The sequence below is a fragment of the Vanacampus margaritifer genome, chromosome 16 (genome assembly GCF_051991255.1).
Source record: "Vanacampus margaritifer isolate UIUO_Vmar chromosome 16, RoL_Vmar_1.0, whole genome shotgun sequence".
Classification (NCBI taxonomy): Eukaryota; Metazoa; Chordata; class Actinopteri; order Syngnathiformes; family Syngnathidae; genus Vanacampus; species Vanacampus margaritifer.
Window position 1 is genome coordinate 16,829,384 of NC_135447.1, and position 20,000 is coordinate 16,849,383.

Below are 20,000 nucleotides of genomic sequence, written 5' to 3' on the forward strand. Positions count from 1 at the left end.
CATTGACAGCAAAGCAAATAGCCTTAGGACACTTTTACTTTGAAGTTGGCCCACGTCGTGGCGTGATGGCTAGCTCAAGGGTTAAAGCAAAAACATTTTTTTTTCTTTTCCTTTTTTTTTTCTTTCTCTCGAGAGCTCAGTATTGTTCATTCGATTAGACATGTCATCATTGCTCTCCTTTTTTTTTTATATATATATATATATATATATATATATTTTTTATTTTTATTTTTTTTTGTATGTGGGTGAGTATGTGCATGTGCGTGTGTATGTGCGTGTGTGCGAGTGTGTGTGTATTCATTAGTTCGCCTAAAACCTATTTAAAAAAATCCCATACCGTTCACCTAAACTAAACACTTCCGGTCAGAGTCGTGAGGTCGTCAGGAGACCCGAGGAAGGACCAAAGAAAAGAGAGGAAAGTGAAATCCAGCACCGACCAGATACCACCCACCAGGCCACTAACCAGAGTCCTTGACCAACCCCAGAGACATCTAAACTCCAACAAATCAGGGAGACCTCAAGAGACCAAAGGAGAGACTGAGGAAAGGAAGGAAGGAAAGGAAGGAAGGACAGACGAAGCGGAGTGAGATCCACAGACACCAGCCTCCACCGATTCAACGACCAGAGGAAGAAGCAGATTGTGTCTGAGTTTCGATAGCTGCTGGTGTGGTGGATCTGGCATGCATGAAAGTCTCCACCAAAGAGGGGAGCCGTCGACCCCCGCCAGGACAGAGCAAGTGCAACACCTCAGGGCCCCCCAGGCCGCGGTAGCGCCAAAGGACGACCCCCGGGCCCCGCAGGGGCCACCGGCCGGAGAGCAAACCCAGGAGCAGGAGCACCCCCCACCCCAACGCGGCCCGCGCCCCCAACCCAACGCAGCAGGACGGGGCACTGCAGGCCTGCCAGGTACCCCACCGGTCCACAGCCCCCGCCCCCCATCCACCCCCGCCATCCACCCCAACCCAGCCCCAGCCGCCCCCAAACCCCCAGACACCCTCCCACCCCCAGCACCCCCCCACCCAGCCACCCCAAGCACCCCCCAACCAAGCCCCCCGACCCCCAGCAAAAGCATCTCATTTGACTGAAAATTTTTTAATGTTTAAATTGACTGCGGTCAATTAACACAAATGCACAATGTATTTAATTAAAAAACTTTTGCATTTACTCTACAGTGGCCCGGCCCGCGACAAATGAAATCCCATGTATAATTGACGGCAATTGAAATGCATGGAATACAAAATTAAAATAACCTCCCCAAAATTCTCGCAAAAACACTGATAGACATAAAATATTAAGGATGTAACAATATCCAAACATCACAATACGATATTATCACGATATGAAGGTCACAATACGATAATTATCACGATATTGTGGGGAGGTTGGCGATACAAAAAAAGGTCACAATATGGTAACAAAAATGACCTCATACTATAAAACACACACACAATATTGTGCTTTTGTACATTACAGCAATTAAAAATATTATAAATATTATGTATAGAATATATAAATATAATATATATAGTGAAGCACTTACTTGCTAATTCACACACACATTGAGTTCCTCTACATACTGACTCGCTTCACAAGCACATTACGTTCCCCTTCATCTGACCTTTAGCATGGATTTTAAACATAGAACGGCCAAAAAATGCCTTGTGAAAAATAAACTGCACTAAAAAACTAGCCACCAGAGGGTACTAGAACTACACAAATGTAAATCAACCCGACTCTTTTTAAACATATGTACTGCTTTTAATGTCGTGACATGAAGACAACGATATATTGTGGCAGTTTTGGTACTGCGATATCACGATATTGCCGTTATCGTTACATCCCTATTAAATATTACATGTATAAAAAGCCCTAGTGAAGTTTTTTTGAACAGTCTCAGTGGTTCTTCTTCTTCTTTTCTTCTTTTGATGGTTGTGTCAACATTTGATTTTCACTTTTGCTATTCAATGTGTATTAATGATGCTCAAAATACAAACTATGACCTGCAAACTGCCATGCGAAACCGCTTATTTCGAGCCTTGATCGTTGCTGCATTTAATGAATTAGCCTCCGAGTCAAAGTGCAAAAGATAGAAGTCCATAACCCATCAGGAAGAAGGTGCTAACCTAAGCCAGACTTCCTGTGAAAACACCCCAAACGTTATTGCCCACAATGAAGGTTGCGCTTTCATGTCAGCGCTTTCATGCCAGCAAGGCATAAAGAGACGACCAGTAAGGATCTGTGTTCCTGACTGCTCCACAGGGGATGGCCAGAGAAACAGCAGACATATAAGGGAGCCCTGTAAGCTGTTTTGCTCCTTTCCCATACCAGATGTGTGTTGAGGTCAGCAGGGACTGACCTGTGATAGGACTTTTTTTTTCTTCCTACATACACAAGCAGCTTTATGGCGATATTTTAAGCGACAGCATAAAACTTAACAGCTCTAAAGATCATCAAAACTACTGCACTTCCTCTTCCTCAAACAAAGACGTGCATTTATTTGGTGTTAATTTTCAGTGTTCAGTGTTTCAGCTGTTGAACAAAAACAGGAGAAATGAAACAGATGGTACTATGCTAATGCCAAAAGTTTTTTCTTTTTAATGAATGAAAGCAATATTTTTGTTTCTGTTGTATTTTGTTGTATCAACAACACAAAATAAGACCTGGGGTCCATTTCACCTAACCCTGAACTGAGGTGACCTACCCTGAGATAGGAAACTCTGCGTATTCGGTTCCAGGACAGCCAATTTGAGTTAGATTGATCAACACAGAGTAGTTTCACTTTCGTGTTACCACCGCACTGAAAAGACCGCATCAATGGAGCCCTGATTTACAGAGTCACCATGGCAACGGGGAAGCAGAGGGTGCCGCCGCCCTTGAATTAAGTTAATCAAAAAATAATCCAAAGGGAATATATTAGGTTTAATGAACTCATAATTAACTATTTCATTAATAATTAACTATTCTCAGCCATTTTCACTGAAGCAACCCCCTTCGCTCCCGGCTGTTTTACTGGATTTTGACTGATTTTGCAAGAAATATTGTCTTCTATCGCTATAAAAACATGGAACCTAGCATAAGAAAGATTAAAGTCTCTTCTTTCATCAGGAAAAAAAGTATATTTCTAACTGTTTCTATTTTGCAGCAATTCACATTAGAATATAGCTAAGTTTCATCATTATTTACAAATCTGTATAGAACTGTGGGTAAATTAGCTTTTTTCTAACATGGCCCTGATTGATCTCTTATACTCTGCTGCCACCATTGCTTTAAGAACCTCGTCAGGTCAGAAGCTGCATCAAAGCCTTCTGTATGCTCTAGCATAAAAAGCCCATAACAAAAACACTTAAAACATTTAAAATACAATGTATTTATACATTTTTGGGAGCAAATGAGTTAATTAAACTTAATATATTCACTTTGGATTAATTTAATTAAATCGTGTGTTTCCAGCAATTTTATTAAGTCGGTCAACAATTCAATTTGTTAATCCAAAATTAATACAAAGTCAATATATTAAGTTTGATAAACTCATAATTCATTAAACTTAATGTATTCACTTAAATTAATTTAATACAATTGTGTGTTAGCAATTGAAGCAATTTGATAAAATTGGTCAACAATTCTCTTATTAGCGTGCACCTTCATCACCAGGATCATTTGTCAAAAGGACATGCCATGTTCGTGAAAAAAGTGGAATTTTAATATAGGATTATTTTTTATATATTTTTTAAAGGTCTCATATTATTTAACTTTTCAACATACTAAAATAGTTCTCAAATTTGTAAAAGACATGTCTGTGACATGCATTTGTCAAAATTGACTTTGGATGTAATATTTTTGCTGTCCCTAAATCAGCCAAAAAAACGCTCTTTTCAAAACAACCTGTCTTAGGGGTGTGTCACTTTTATGTAAATAGCTGCACCAGGCCACGCCGATGCCATACCTTTCTCTCTCGAAGGGGCAGTGGTTTCGGTCATGGTAGTCATGTGCTAATGTTGTGAATGGAAACGACTGGCCATCGGAGCAGAAGAAAAGAAAAGTACAGAGATGTCTTTTACACATTTGAGAACTATTTTAACATGTGGAAAAGTGGCATGACGTTTTACCATAAGAAAAAGTAGCATAACGTTACTACAGAGACTATGTTGTAGCTATGTTAGTTTGTGATTGTTTAGGCAATGTTTATTTTGCCGTAACCAGCAAATCTCCCGCAAACGTTATTTTGCCGTGAATGTCTCCAATTTGCCATGAATGCTTGTAGACATTTACAAGCGGTTATGAATGACACAAACGTGCACATTTAGGCCACTGCGCGGTCGCAACGTGCAAGACTTCTTGTCGAGACCACTTAGCGGCCGGTTAGCATCATAAAGTCATGTCAACTAGATGGTGAGTTGCCAGTCACGGCAAATTAACAACCGCGGATTGTATCTCGACAAAACAATATGCAACCGCTTCATATTATCCAACCATCTTCTGCTTTATCATACCTGACCTCTTATAACCAAACAACCTCCACACGACAAATGTAGCTCCCACTTCAGGCACAAAAAATACTTCAGTAATATGGTCGAAGGTGCACATCTCTTATTAGAAAGGATAGGAAGGAAGGCTAAATAAAAAATGTTAAACTTACATCTTTCCCGTTTGCAGTCATGTCTCACTGTTGGGACCGATCCATTATGTTTAAACGTGTTGCAAATCCAGCTCTGAGCAGGCTTTCACTAACAAAACTGTCCTTTGAGAAATGATGTCAGTGCACGTCCTTCAAAAATAAAATTAATCAACTGTCTTCTCAAAGACTTGGGACGAAGGAAGCAACCACTTTTTCCTGACTATTGTTTCCCTTCTCCACGAGCATTTGCGAACAGGGAGAGAAAAAGAAAGGCGCTGCCAGCTTCTCGAATTTCAGTGGGTGTTGACAAACCTTTACCAGAGGTGGTGCCACTAACCTGAGCGGGCTGGGTCGAGTGCACTTCCTTGTCTTTTTGACGTCACTAAGTCACGGAAGTTTAATCTGCCCGTTTGAAGCACACATTTTAGAAAAGAGGAGAAAGCTAAAGAAGTCGTGGACGGACTTTTTTCATACCTGGTTGGATTGTAGACAGGTCGGGGATGCATATTATTGATAGAAAACCCCACTAAAGTGCATTTTCATACTATGGGACCTTTAAATAACAGACGGAAGAACTGTTGCACCTAAATTCGCCATCTGATTGAACGAATGAGGAAATCAAATGTCGTGTGTGGCAGAAAGGAGGCTGTGACAGAGAGAAACTGGAGGTTCATTGTGATAAACCTGCTACCGTTCAGGTTAGGTTCATGGACTCTTTTAGTTTAAGTTACCTCTTTTTATGAAACAGACTAGAGTTACCTCTTATTCTCTGGTTTCAGTTACCTACCTTTCTGAAACAGAAAACGCAGAGTTTCCCGCATTTCAGGGTGAACAGACTCAGGGTTTTCACTAAACCTGCTTTGTGAAATGGACCCATGATAACATTCTAAAGCGTTGACATTGTTTGTTTAATACAAGATCCAGATTACTTACTGTTTGTGATTCAGACTGCCAGGCTTGACGAACTACTGTACTCCACACGTATACATTGAGTGCAGTCTGACAAACACTGAATCCGAAAGTGCTTCCCATTCAGTGGGCACAGCTTGCTATGCTATAAAAGACATTGGCTTTTGGGGGGGAGAACCTGAAGGGGGTGCATTTAAAAGGAGTACTACCACCGTGAAACCTTGTCTCTGGAGTGGACAAATGCAGTATTGTTTCGTACTGTGCAGTTTCACGATTAAATTAGATATGATGTATTGTACACGCGTGAGAGCATGTTCAAAATGTGTGCGTGAAAATTAGTGGCTGTCACAAGTGGTCTTGTTCCAAGTAAAATGTGATGTGCGTCTTATGCAGCATAAACCTATGATTTTTTTTCTGGTGCTCATAATGACCTGTATGTTTCAATTATTAAAGAGACATGATTGTATCCTACCTCACTGCTCTTCCTGGCCGCGTTGATCCCCCGAGAGCCCGTTGAGCCCCGGGATGAGGAGCTTCCTGTGGTCGAGCAGTTACTGGACATCGGATTTCTGGATAGGTAACCGACTTTGCCGCCGTACAGCATCACCTCCTCGCCATGTGCAACTATAAAATACAGTGACGAATGTTTTTGTAAGGTATGTTCGATACCACTTTTTTTTTTTCGACTGATCACAGTACGAGTACTGAGTTGTAACCGATATTGATACCAAGTGCAGATACCACTGTACCTTTGAAACAGAAAACTGCCCAAAAAAAGAAAACAATGACAGATAGTTTAAAAAAAACCTATATATCTGAATATAGCATTTTTCCTTAACTCATTCACTCCCAGCCATTTTGACTGAAGCAACTTCCTTCGCTCCCGGCTGTTTAACTGGATTTTGACTGATTTTGCAAGGCCCACAGAATATTCTGTTCTATTGCTATAAAAACATCGAACCTACTAAAAGAAAGATTAGAGTCACTTCTTTCATCAGGAAAAAAGTATATTATTATACAATTAGCTAAGTCTCATTATTATTCACCAAACTGTTGCAACATGGCCCTGGCTGATCTCGTATACTCTGTTACCATCTGCTGGCCGTTTTTTGTAATAACTACCATTTCTTTAAGCCACCTCTTCATGTCAGAAGCTGCATCAAAGACTTATGTATGCTGTAAAAAAAAAGCATAAAAAATGTTTAAATACATTTTTGGGAGTGAAGGACAAAGTGTTAAAAAACATATTTACACGCTTTTGGGTTTGAATGAGTTTTAAAATAGCATGGATTTTTTTTATGGCGATGATGTGGCTAGACCTTGGTTAAATTAGGCTAATATATCTGCTGTACCTTCAAATAGGCCATTTTATTACATAAACTTGTTTTGGTTGGATTTGAATTGTCATGTTTTCCTTGTGTCTCATCAAATTTGATCATGTCCACCTGTTCTTGTCATCCCAGCCCGTTGTGCCGTCCAATCAGCTCCCTCAGCCACATGTGTCTTGTCCAGGTGTCTCTCGCTTTCTGGTCAGTTGTTGTGTTTTGAGTTCCCTGCTTTCTTTCAATCCTTGCCGGTTCCTCGTCCATTTCATATCCTTGTCTCATATCATTGCTATGTGTGTCTCAGCCCAAGTACTGTTTGTTTGTACTGTTTGATTCTTGTTGTTTTGGACTTCTGTTTATTTAGCACTTTCGTCTACTAAAGTAGAGTATCTTGTATGCCTTCTTATTTTTGTTAAATTACTTTTTTTGAGCACCCTGCGCTTGGGACCACATCAACACTAAACCTGAAAAAAAAATAAAATCAATAAGTAAGGTATTGTCGTGCAGTTCCTTTTTTTAACATTTGACTGTTCAAGTCCAGTCAAAGTGATAATGTAATTCTCGCAAACCGCCAGTCTGTCAACAACAATGGCGAATAGCCATGTCGTAGTCGTTTTGCGCAACCTCCTTAGCTTGTTTATGCTTTTACAGCAAAATGTTTTGCGTGACATTGTACTTGAATCACCCGCAATTGTCACTTTTCCTGTGTTTGTCTCACTGATCTGTATATATTACTTGATAGCTCGCCCTAGCAAGGGGAACCATCTTACTCCTCCCATCTCGCGAGCAAAAAGCTGTATAAACTACTTTGAAGACCCCCTTTTTCTTTATTGCTTAGTTCCTTAGACACCAATATTAGATTAGGCAGCTTCATCTTTTGTTAAATTACACTTTTAAAAAAATATACAAGTTTCCTCATGTAAACATCATTAAGCATATAATTTATACATGTATTTAAGTTGTAAAATGCCTGAAGTCCTCTTCTTTATGTTTAACAAATTTAAAACATCATAAATCATGCTGTTTCTACTAAGTACCATCTCAAATGTTCTCCAATCTCGATACTGTAAATGTATTGGATCGTATGCCGAGAAACGTTTCTTGGGAGGACCTCAAGTCTTGGCCTATCGGCTATCCAGTACTGTTATTCAGATCAGTGGTTAGTCTTCTTCGCTGATTTTTCTTCTACACTTTCCGTTAACGCCCTGTAACTGCACTAAAGCGCCACTCCAGAATTGGCTGAAACATTACAGCCGTTAAACGTTCTCAGCGTCTTCTTTTGGACATGCGCATGTCTTGAAACATTTCTGTCTGCACAAGATGTGTTTGCTTCCGTGTGAACAGGGCCTTAGTGAGTTCTCAAAAGCTAATCCGAGTAAGAGTCAGCCGACCAAATTAATGCCAAATCAATACAACACCAAGCGCCCCCCCTCCCCCAAAAAAAACATAACAAAACACCTGTTTTGAGTTTTCTGTTTTAAATTGTGTTGTATGATGTGAATCAACCATGCCTCACACAAGGGACACACACATAAGTGTGTCAGAAAACTTCCAGGACTGGTTTCAAGACGTGTGAGTTCAATTTGTCCCGCGACCATACTTGTAACTCAAAGCACTCTGTAATTGTGATTCACTATTAAAATGATTGTAATACAGACAGACAAAGAAGAGTTTCACAACTGACTGAGTAAGCAGCAGTAATATTAATGTTTCGCAAAGAATATAGATTACGTGTTGCTCCACTGTTTGTATCCCATTCTTAATCCATTAAGGCCTAAAGCGCCTGGCAAAACACGTCTCTAAAAACTATGGGTGACTTTTGATTCACCCCCCAAAACCAGAAGTTTTCCTGGAAATTCAACAATATTAAAAATAATTGATATCTCAGCTCCTGAAGCAGATAGAAACATAATTCCCAAAACGTTTTGGAGCTTACACCTGTGGCGTTCACAAAAACATTTATTATCATAAATAAATGAACAAATAAATGTCCCATCTGCGGGTATATTTACCTTCAACACTGGAGCGCACTTGTAATAACCTCGGGGAATCAGTGGTAATTATTCGTCGTTCATTCCTTTACAAAGCCGTTGAAATTTTCAGCATCCTAATTGTCTACAAACACATTTGTTAACAATATGCCACTGTCGACTGGTTGCACTGGTTCAAGTGGTCATCGTCAATCATAACTCCCACGAATTTGCGTAAGCCATAAATGCTCAAATAAAATTCCAAGACATGCTACGAGGCCCACGCCACCCTCTCGTGTATATTCTAATGCATTTCATCGGCCTAAGAATTGGTCAAAACAAAACGACTTATTCGCACTCCCGAATTTAAAGGGAGAAGAGCGCTGGAGCGCTCTCGGCTTTAACAGTACAACTTCGCGCGCTCCTGGCCTTAATGGGTTAAAGCAGGGGTAGGCAAGTTCGGTCCTAGAGAGTCGCAGTCCTGCATGTTTTTGATATCTCCCTCCTCGAACACAGCTCAGAGGTTCCTGCAAAACGTAATTATGAGCTTATGATTTGAAACACCTGGGTTGGAGGCATGAGACACCGAAAACATGCAGGACTGCGGCTCGCTAGGACCGAACTTGCCTATCCCTGGTTTAAAGGATTCAAACACCACAGCACCAATGCTATTCGTTCGGCCTTTTGTGGTGCTTTTTTTGCATCGTTTGTTTGCATTAAGCTAAATGGAATTTATTTAGGCAAAGCTATGTATGTGGTCATTAAAAAAATATGTGTGTGTGTATATGTATATATATATATATATATATATATATATATATATATATATATATATATATATATATATATATATATATTACTACGTTAAGTTTAATTGGCAGTTGCAACTACAGAAAACGTTTGGTTTGGTTTAATGCTGCCAAAGGAGGCTCAATCATTCATAAAATTCAAAGGTTCAGTCTTTCTCCACCCAGCAATGTGATGTTTACATGTCATACTTAGTAAAATAGAAGCAGCATCAAAACAAATGTCTCTTTTATTATAACAATGAGACAGATTTGATATGACACACACTGAAATACCCTGATGCAGCACAAACACTAAGCTTGAGACATTGAATCTTATGTTTGTACCCAGCACAAGTCTAGCGCAAAGCTCAGATTGCTACAATGATTCAGAGGCTTCAGTGCATTCTGATGTCATGTTTACGAGTGACATCCACCACACATTATAAAATTATAATATTATATATATATTATATTATAAATTCGCATTACACCACCTGCCACCACCAATTTAGACCTCGTTTTTCCTGGTCTAGGGCTGCTCGATTATGAAGAAAATATTAATGGCGATTATTTTGGTAATGATTGAAATCACGATTAGGACGATCATTTGTTTTTTGGTACAAAACAAGAAAATGTTTAAACGTAAAAAATCTGAAGACAAATTAATTCCTTTGAAACACTATAATTATGCAAGTTATTCTAATTATGCTTTTGGAAAAAACAAGATTTATTAAATTAGTTATTTTAAAAGACTTAAAGCTTTTGTTTTAAAGGTAAAAAAATATACATTTAAACAACTCAAAAATGAGTACAGTATTAACAATCTTTTATTTGTGTTTACGATTACGCCAATTGTGTAATTGTGGAGTGTAATAATTGAAATTTTATTGAATTTCAATTGCACAGCACTAACCTGGTCTTAAGTCTAGTCCACTTTCTGTCACCAAATTATCAGGTGTGCCAGGTGTGTTTGCTCCCAAAAACATATAAATATGTTCTATTTGACATGTTTAGGTGTCCCAAAGACGTATTTATACGTTGTTTTTTGGGGGGAGCAAACACCCCTGGCACACCGTATTTATACGTTTTATTATTTATGTTTTTTTCATGTTATAGCATACATAAGGCTTTGATGTAGCCTCTAAACTGCAGAGAACGGTTGAAGCAATGGTAGTTATTACAAAAACGGCAAGCAGGTGGCAGCAGAGTATAAGAGATCAACCAGGACCATGTTGCAAACAAGTTAAAGTCAAAGCACCACTGATTGTCACACCCACCTAAGTGGGCTGAAATTCTTTCTCTGCATTTGACCCACCCCCTGAGGGAGCGGCGAGCAGCAGCAGGAGCCGTGCTCGGGAATCATTTGGTGATCTAACCCCCCAATTCCAATCCTTAATGATGAGTGTCAAGCAGAGAGGTAAATGGGTCCCATTTTTATAGTCTTTGGTATGACCCGGCCGGGGATTGAACCCACCACGTCCCAGTCTCAGGGCAGACACTCTACCACTGAGCTGTTCCCCCCACAGTTCAAAACAAATTTGCGAATAATCATGAAACTTAGCTATATTCTAATGCTAATTGCTGCAAAACGGAAACAGATAGAAATATACTTTTTTTTCTGATGAAAGAAGAGACTCTAATCTTTAGCAATAGAACACAATATTCTGTGGGCCTTGCAAAATCAGTCAAAATCCAGTGAAACAGCCGGGAGTGAAGGGGACTGCTTTAGTGAAAATGGTTGGGAGTAAATGAGTTTATAGAAAACACCCTAGGAACGCCTGATGAGGTGTAGCCTGGTATAACACATTTCCAAACATGGTGAACTAGACTTCCTCCAGTTTTTACGGCGATCTCACGGGCACATTCTCTTACTTTCAGCGTGTCTTTGTTTTGAGCCTTTGCGTTGGTGGCTGCCGCAACTGTATTCACTCCTCTCCAGAGAGGATAAAGAGCCATTAGCCATTTTACTGGCCTCCATGCACTTCTTGGACCCCTGCAACTTGTCCTCCTCTGGCGGTGGTTCTGGAGGTGGAGGCAGGTCTGAAGAGAAAATTACAGATAGAAGTATAGACTTGGGAAAAAAAAGAGGCAATTATTATGATAAGGTTTGTGTTGGTTTTGTGCTGCAATTTTGCTGTCAATTTAATTTTCCTACCCTGGAGCCTACAGTAATTAAAGTCTTCATCGTGAAAAAACAGGGACACTTAAATTAATTGATGCTATCTGATTTATAACCAAATTGTATCTTACCACTTTCAAGGTAACTGGAACTGAGAAAACAATTTAAGATGAAAATTGCAACTTTTTATCAACCGTTTGCCTTGTAGCACCCAATAATGCAATAATTTACTGAAAATGTAGTAACACCTGAAAATGTAATAAATAGTGCTGTTAAGCGATTAAGTTTAAAAAACCTCAAAAACTAATTACTCACACAATTTTCCGTAGTTAATCACATTACTGTAATCACGTTTTTCTACTTCTGCTTCAAAAATTTTCTGCAAACTTTGTAACTGATATTTACTTGAGTAAAATCTTGGAATTAATGTAAAATCATCAAATAGAAAAAATATATTAATAATCAAAGACTGTTCTAACAGCTTTCTTTGATCCTTGAATATAATACTTCTCCTGTAAAATACAACTGTTGAACAAAAACGATCAAAATAAACAGGCAATTTTATCCCCTCAGAAACAATTCTCAAAATTGAAAAAGAGGTTTAGTTGTGTTCAGAAGCAGCACACTTCAGAAGGTTTGATGTGCGAGGTCCCGTGGGGGGAACTTGAGCATGGTCTTTTGCTCTAAGATGATAGACATACATGTATTTGGCTGTAAAAAGTGTGCAAATTACTTGCAATTTCTCCAACAATAGGAAGTAAATAAAACTGCGTTAACAGGTTTAATCTGTTTTAATCGCTTTAAAAGGACAGTGTGTCAAAGTTGACCACTAGATGTTGCTATATAATAGAATGCAGCCAAAGCGCATGCTTTTCGAAGCGCTCGCACTACGGTGGCTCAGAGAGACCGCACTTTGCAAGCCAACCACTAATTCTTATTCTACATGAGCGAATGAGTATCTTGGCAAGCGACAGCGACTTGGTAGCCGGTGTGAACACCGGTGAGCAACGCCGAAAGACCGAGCGAGCCGGATTTAGCCAGGCAGCTAATAAGAGCGGCTAGCGGGATTTAGTCAGATCCATAGGCCGGGCTAACAAAAACGGTTAGCGGAAGAAGATAGTAAAAAATAAAAAATGTAAAAGCTTGCGAGGCTTGCAGTGACGGCCACCTGCGGCCCCAGCTGTGGAAGGTAAGGGGTGGTCGACCCATTGGGTCCGACACTGTATTTCTCTGTATACTGAACCCTCGCAAGCACCACCAGGTATAACTACGTTCGCGAAATTGTCTTTCGGGTATCCGTAGCACCAAGATTGCAGTGAAACCTGTGTAATATTCAGTAATGAATTATTACTAGACCTACAATTATATAAAAAAGTACGTTGATGTGATAGAAGATATTTTTTTGCATATTATTGAAATCAATAGTGGGTTTTTAAATTGAATTAATTATTAGTTTACCACTAGATGGCACTGAATAATACACAATGTCTCTTTAAAGATTTTTTTATTAATCTCCAGTGTTAATGTTTTAATTTTGACAGCCTTAGTGTACTTAACGCTACCAAAAATGTAATAAAACGCAATAATGTAATAATTTCACCAAACTTGTTATGAATCACTTTATCATACATTATTATATCATATCTCAGAAGTCTTTGTGGTAAAGCAGTTCTAACCGAGTGGGCAGAGCTTACTTGGATGAACTCTCTGCAGAGTTGGTTTGACACTAAATAAATCAACTGTCAAATAACTCCAACACCGACCTCCATTTGAATCAGACATTGAACACCAAATTTCTAACAATACAATTTTTGCTGTGGATGTGTATACCAGTCTTAGATTCTCAAAACACAAAATGTAGAAATTGTGACTGAAAACGAACATATACATTCTATCATCTGTCAAGTTTTCCATGATCAGTTTTGAGAAAAGACCCACCTGAAAATGTAATAAAGATTGGTAGCTTTCATCTATGTTAGAATAAATGTACATAAATTATCCCATATTTACTCTTTTAGTAATTGCAAAGCATTTATTCAACAGTGTGACCTATGTTTGAACTATGTGGGTTGGGGTCATCTGTGGAGAGAAGAAGCTACAGTTGCAACACAGGAACTGAAACCCTGACAAGATAGCGGCTGGAACATTTTGTGGTTGAACTGTGAACTTTGACTGAAACTTTCAGCGCTGAAGAAAAACGTTTGCATTATTGTCTGCGCAATGAGTCATATTCGTGATGATTTTCACACTGCTGCTATATGTGTATCCACTAACCTTTAGAGTAGCAATATGCTATGTAACTGGGGCCTACCCAATAAAAAGGAGATTTTGCGCAATGTGCTTCAGAACGGTAGATTGTAATCTGTGCAGATCTCTGTTTACTGCAAAAATGATCTAAATCTGGCGTCTTCCTTCCTGGTCTGTTTATTAAATGTTCTAGGTTGACTGAAACTGACAATCTAAGATACTTATATTCATCTAGATATACCATATCTGTAGCTAAGAGCTTCTGATCTTATTGCTTATTTGTGTTCCATTGATCAATATAAAAAGTGTACCTCCTTGTAGTTCTCGCTTGTATACTGAACCCTTGGAAGCCTTTTTTTTAACACGAACTTTCTGGTTCAGCGGAGAGCATGGATTGGCTGGGGATGAACAACTGTGCACTGAATTAGAAAAGGACAAAAATAAAGAAAATCACATCATGAGTAAAATGCATTTTACCTTTCAAGAAATACATTTTGTTGATAGTTGCATTTTAAATTCTAGTTCAAGTTCTAAAATATGTTTGTGACTACATTAACGTTGCTACTTTGTGTGTACACCCGATGTTGCCTTTACCAGGTGTAGTTGCATTGATGCTGTCTTCATTCTGCCGCTGGGTGTGACTTTGGCACTGCAGCGGGCTAACCTCCGATGAGCCGAGATGCTGTTGGCTCGAGACGCCGGACTGGGTGAGTGGGCTACTCGGTGCCTGGGGAACTGGCACTGAACCACATGGTAACCTTCTGCTGTAAAAGGCAACACGTAACAGGACTGAGAAAATGAACAGAATCGGACAATAAAATGTGCTTTATCATGAGGTTGATGTTTAGCAGAAGCTAATTATACAAATTGTAGTTTATGTGTTTCTCCCTAACATACTTCAATGTATTATGTATCATACATTAAGTGGAACATGTTTTTGATGTTTTTTACAAGAAGACCCAAAAAATCAAATTAAAATAAAAGCTTTGTTATGGGAAGATTATTTTGTTCACCTCATAGGGGCCAGTTCTTATAGTATGGCAAAAGATTTGTGTCAACATTATGCACACAAATATATCCACGATTATCAAATTTTTAGACCCACGAATATAATTGTGATTTACACGACATGGGATTTATTATGTCTTGTCATGTTTCAGTTCTGTAGGGTTGGGTTTTTGTTTAATTTGTGGTGTTCTTGTTGTTCTTTGTTTGTGTGATCTGTGTTTTGTTATGTTGTCCGAGGCTGTGTCCGAATGTGCATCCTACTTCCTCCACACCATTTTGTAGGGGTGTCCGAATGTCCAGGGAGCGAAAATGTAGGGCACTCAAAATGACCCACAATGCACTCTGAAAAGTAGTGAACATCGATGTTCACTCAAACGGGTTTGATACTTGACCACAATGCATTGCGAATATGACAAAAACATGGCGGGAGTAACAGCGCAAGCACGAGAGTCAAAGAGATGCATTACCGTCTCAAATGTTCTCCAATTTCGATACTTTAAACGTATAGGATCGTATGCCGAGAAACGTTTCTTGGGAGAAGCAATATGGCGGCCTCGCGGCTTCAAAAGTCTTGGCCTATCGCTATCCAGTCATATATTCAAATCAGTGGTCCTTCCCTTGTCTTGTCAAGCTTTATGTCGTCCACCTGTGTTTGCCTGCCCTTCTTCGTGTGTCAACCAATCAGTGCCCTCAGCTACTTGTGTCTTGCCTATGTGTGTCTCGTCATGTCAGTTAGTGTTGGTGTATTAAGGCCCCGTCTACACGGCAGCGCTGTTTCGGAGCTTGAAACCGATCTCTTTTGGAACCGGGCTCCAGAGTGGAAAGATTTCAAAATGTATGTTCCAATGTGGACACCATATGCGGGATACTTCTCCAGTTTGATGACGTATGCTCCAATTCTCGCATGTCTGAGTGCGAACTGCCAGTGTGTCAAAAATGGCGGATAGCAGTGTTGTAGTCGTTTTGCACAACCTCCTTAACTTTACAGCTAAATATTTTGCATGATGTTGTTGTACTGGAATCACCCGCCAGGATCGTATGCCGAGAAACGTTTCTTGGGAGGAGTAATATGGCGGCCTTGTGGCTTCAACCACATTGTCCACAGATAGCGCTTTGACAAGCAATCCAGTAATATATTCAGATCAGTAGTTCGTCTTCTTCGCTGATTCTTGTCGGTCCATTGTTTGTTGCTATTGTCGCTAACCCTGGTCCTACTGTTGCTGTCTTGCCTGTTTCCTCACATCTTGCCCAGTTTGCCTTTTAGACTCTGTTGTTTTTGTTTTCTGCCAGTACCATGTTTGCCTGCTTGTTTTTGTTTTATTAAAACCCGGTTTGGACTTTACCTCTGCCCTTGCCCTGCTTCCCTGCATCTGGGTCCTCAAGAACCACATCCGTAAAAATGTCTTATCATTGGAACTACTGTATTCACTTCTGCTTGTTAATTGTTAAAGGTGTATTTGTGGATCTGTGTATTTATTTTGAGACAAATGTCACACAGTTATCAAGATATTCACACACATGTTTCTAACATTCCGCTAAGCCTGGTTCACAAGGCAAGATTTTAAAATTGTCGGCTGACTTCCAAACTGTGGGAGACGCCACACATAAAGAGAAAAAAATCATAGGAGTAACAATTTTGAACGAACCGAGTTTATTCATGAATTTGACTGGAAGTCTCGCAAAAACCTCTCGAGATTTAAATGGGACTTCCGAGTAAAAACAAAAACATGCAGGACCAGTCGCAATAATTCCTGGTTTCAGCCGAAAAAGCGGCATAAAAAGAAAAGGCGTTGTTTAAAGTAGTGTAATGAGCTCTGGGTGGCTCTCTTTTGAGAGGTAGTATGAAGAAGAACGTCTTCGGGTCAAGACAACAAAAGCTCTGAACGCATTCAATCAGCAGCTTGTGCTTGAAGTGTTTCCATCTATACTGCCTGACGTAGAGAACTCAGAGCCTGCTCTGGCACTCTTTTTTTTTGTGTGACTCTGAACAACCAAAGGACACTTTGGAAAAATGGCCTGCATTTCTGAAAATACAGTGCATATTTCTCAGAGGTTTTGCAATTTTGCTGGTCTGTTATTGATCATTTGTTAGGGAACGGGCACCCTTCCGTCATCGTCAGTCTGTCATTTTAATTTAACCACGCTTCTGTCATCACTTTATTACCACTATTTTAGGGCCGACAGAGGCAGAGGTCAAGGCACACACCCGAGTCAAATGATTGTTGACAAGCCCCGCTTAGCTATCGTTGATTGCAAGGAATTTGGTACGCTCAGTAGTTGACTTGTGGCTGTTGTGATGGTATGTCGTGTGATTTCTTTATTATTGTAAGTAACCCTTTCATACTAACTACAGTACACGCCAAAAGTTTAGACACACCTCATTCAACGTGTCGATTGCTTTATTCTCATCACTATTTACATTGTAGATTCTCACTGAATGCATCAAAACTAAGAATGAACATGTGGAGATATGTACTTAACAAAAGAAAAGGTAACATAACTAAAAACATGTTTTTTTATATTCTAGTTTCTTCAAAATAGCCACCCTTTTCTCTGATTACTGCTTTGCACACTCTTGGCATTCTTACCTCAGGGAACTCCTTCAATACTTTTGGAAAATTATTTACAGGTGACTACTCTTGCTTATTGAGGAAATGACAATAGTGTGCAAAAAAAAAAAAATCTGAGCAAAGAGTGACTATTTAGAAGAAACTAGAATATAAAAAAACATGTTTTTAGTTATTTTACCTTTTCTTTTGTTTTCAATTATTTCACTTTTTTTTTTTTTAAGTACATAACTCCACGTTTTCATTCATAGTTTTGAGGCCTTCAGTGAGAATCTACAATGTAAATAGTGATGAAAATAAAGAAAATGCATTGCATGGGGAGGTGAGTCTAAACTTTTGGCCTGTACTGTATGTCGAGCAAAAAAAAAAGTGGTTGGACGAATATGTGCAATATGAATTCACATGTATAATGGAACGTATGGTGTTCCACAGGGTTCAATTCTGGGGCCTCTGTTGTTTTCATTGGATCTGCTGCATCGTCTTAAGAAAACAGCTGTGTGTGTTTTTTTTTTAAAGTGCTCTATAAATATAGAGTTGTGCTGAGTGATAGGAGTCAGCATCCTAACCGCATGATTTGCAATACCACGCTGAGCAATTCTAGTCCAGCACAACCAGCTATCTAGCAAAACTAAAGGAGCACTTCTGAAGCTACATAGAGATGGGAAATACAAGAACACAACACTCTTTCACTGCCACTGACGTTTAAAGACGTCAAGTAAAAACCTACGCTTCACTGCCAATGACGTCAAAAGACGTCATCCAATGATTTATTTTTTATTTTTTGAAACGGGTAGAGGAAACCCTTCCGCATGTTTGGTGAAAGTTTCAAGTCTGTCTGTTGTGCCTAATGACTATTTTTGGCCCCTAGAGGGCTGCGATGACTCTCTTTTGACAAGATCGGGTGGGCGTCAGTAGAGGCGGAGCTAGAGCGTCGAGCAGGAGATGAGAATGGAAGACAAAGGAAAAATGGCGGCCGGTCGCGAGGAGCTCACACCCGAGACGTTTTTTTCAAAGACCAAAAGCATCGCTGAAAAAGCACATTGTTGACGACGATGATCATCATCGATGATGAAGATGAGGGTGGTGACTCCGTGGTTGGGAAGCATTGACGCGGCAGTAGAAGACGTTAGATGGAGCTAGATGGAGGAGGGAACGGGCAATGGCGAGCGTTTGCAAGCAGCTCTACACTTACAAGACGAAAGGCATCGACCAACGCTAAAATAGTACATTGATGACGACGGTGATCATCCTCGATGATGATGAAGGTGAATCCGAGCTTGACGGCGAAATTGGAACCGCTGACGCGGCGGCTATGACGGTGTCGTAACGCGGAACACAACCGAGCACGCACAGGCGGACGTTCGATCGGACGACGGAGAGTGCCCCGAGTCCAATGCATATTCATCGGAGGAAGTGTGTACAGTCTGCTACTTGCTTTTTATTCCCCGGAAAAAAAGGCCGTCAAGAAAGTGTAACGTTTGCACGCAAAACGGACCAATGTGAAAGTGAAAGTAAACTATTGTGCGAGTCCTGGCGTCTCCTTGCACGCAGGAGAGCGTTACAAAAAGGAAAAACTGTATTTGAAACATCCACATAATTGTAAGTAGTACCACAGTTGCACACATTGTAAATAGTTTGCGAAATTGTTTTGTCAAATTGTTACACTGTTGAATGGAAATAAACGTATTTTGCAATCAAAAAACACTTTTTCATTGTTGGTGAAAGCGTTTTACAGAAGTAAAGCACTATTTAGGTGTTTGTGGCATCATTCATGGACAAAAAGAAGTGTACAATTCATAGAGTGCATGAAATAACATCGTTTCACAAAAAGCTCTTTTTCTCCGTTTTTTGTTTCAAAAGAGAGAATTTCGGTGAAAGTAACCATTTTCTATTGTTGATTACTGAAGAACGGAATAAGGTAGAAACAAACTTTTTTTTTCTGATGAAAGCTGAGAGTCCAATCTTTCATTTGGTAGTATGTGTGTTTCCATAGTCCAAACACAACATTTTCTGTGGACCTTGAAAGATCACTCAAAATGCTTAAATCGGCTGGCAGTGGGGACAACCCGTTTCTGAAAACGTCTGGCAGTGAAAGAGTTAATTCAGGTGAAGAGAATCAAATTTAATGACAAGGCCATGTTCATATTGGTCACCAGTTAACTCTATGGCGATGTCTCAAATTACCCCCCCCCCCCGGTAGGGTTCAGTACCTTCAACAAGTGTAAGAACCACTGTTCTATTTTCATATTGTAGTATACTTTTCTAGAGAAGTAGCAAAGATGTAACAGGTGAGTGTGATGCACTATTGTGTTCTGGTTGTTCTGGTCCGGACATATTCCGGTCCGGACATATTCCTGCACACACCTAGACTAAAACCTAACATACAATTGTATATATTAAATTATTTAGATATAGCTAGCTAGCTTGTTATCTAGATAAAGCTAGATATTTA

The 20,000-nt window shown here is 39.6% G+C and overlaps 1 protein-coding gene across 3 annotated transcripts in view; it reads right to left on the reverse strand.

The window, feature by feature from the left end:
- robo3 (roundabout, axon guidance receptor, homolog 3 (Drosophila)) overlaps window positions 1-20,000 on the reverse strand; it is a 129,453-nt gene that overhangs the window by 1,652 nt on the left and 107,801 nt on the right. For 2 of the 3 annotated variants that reach the window (XM_077546934.1, XM_077546932.1), the window contains exons 23-26: window positions 14,568-14,737; window positions 14,285-14,392; window positions 11,480-11,647; window positions 5,997-6,148 (exon numbers count right to left, since the gene is read on the reverse strand). In XM_077546934.1, coding sequence (XP_077403060.1) covers window positions 5,997-6,148; window positions 11,480-11,647; window positions 14,285-14,392; window positions 14,568-14,737 — 598 coding nt within the window. The remainder of the gene's footprint in view (window positions 1-5,996; window positions 6,149-11,479; window positions 11,648-14,284; window positions 14,393-14,567; window positions 14,738-20,000) is intronic. The other variant, XM_077546933.1, reaches the window with a different exon arrangement.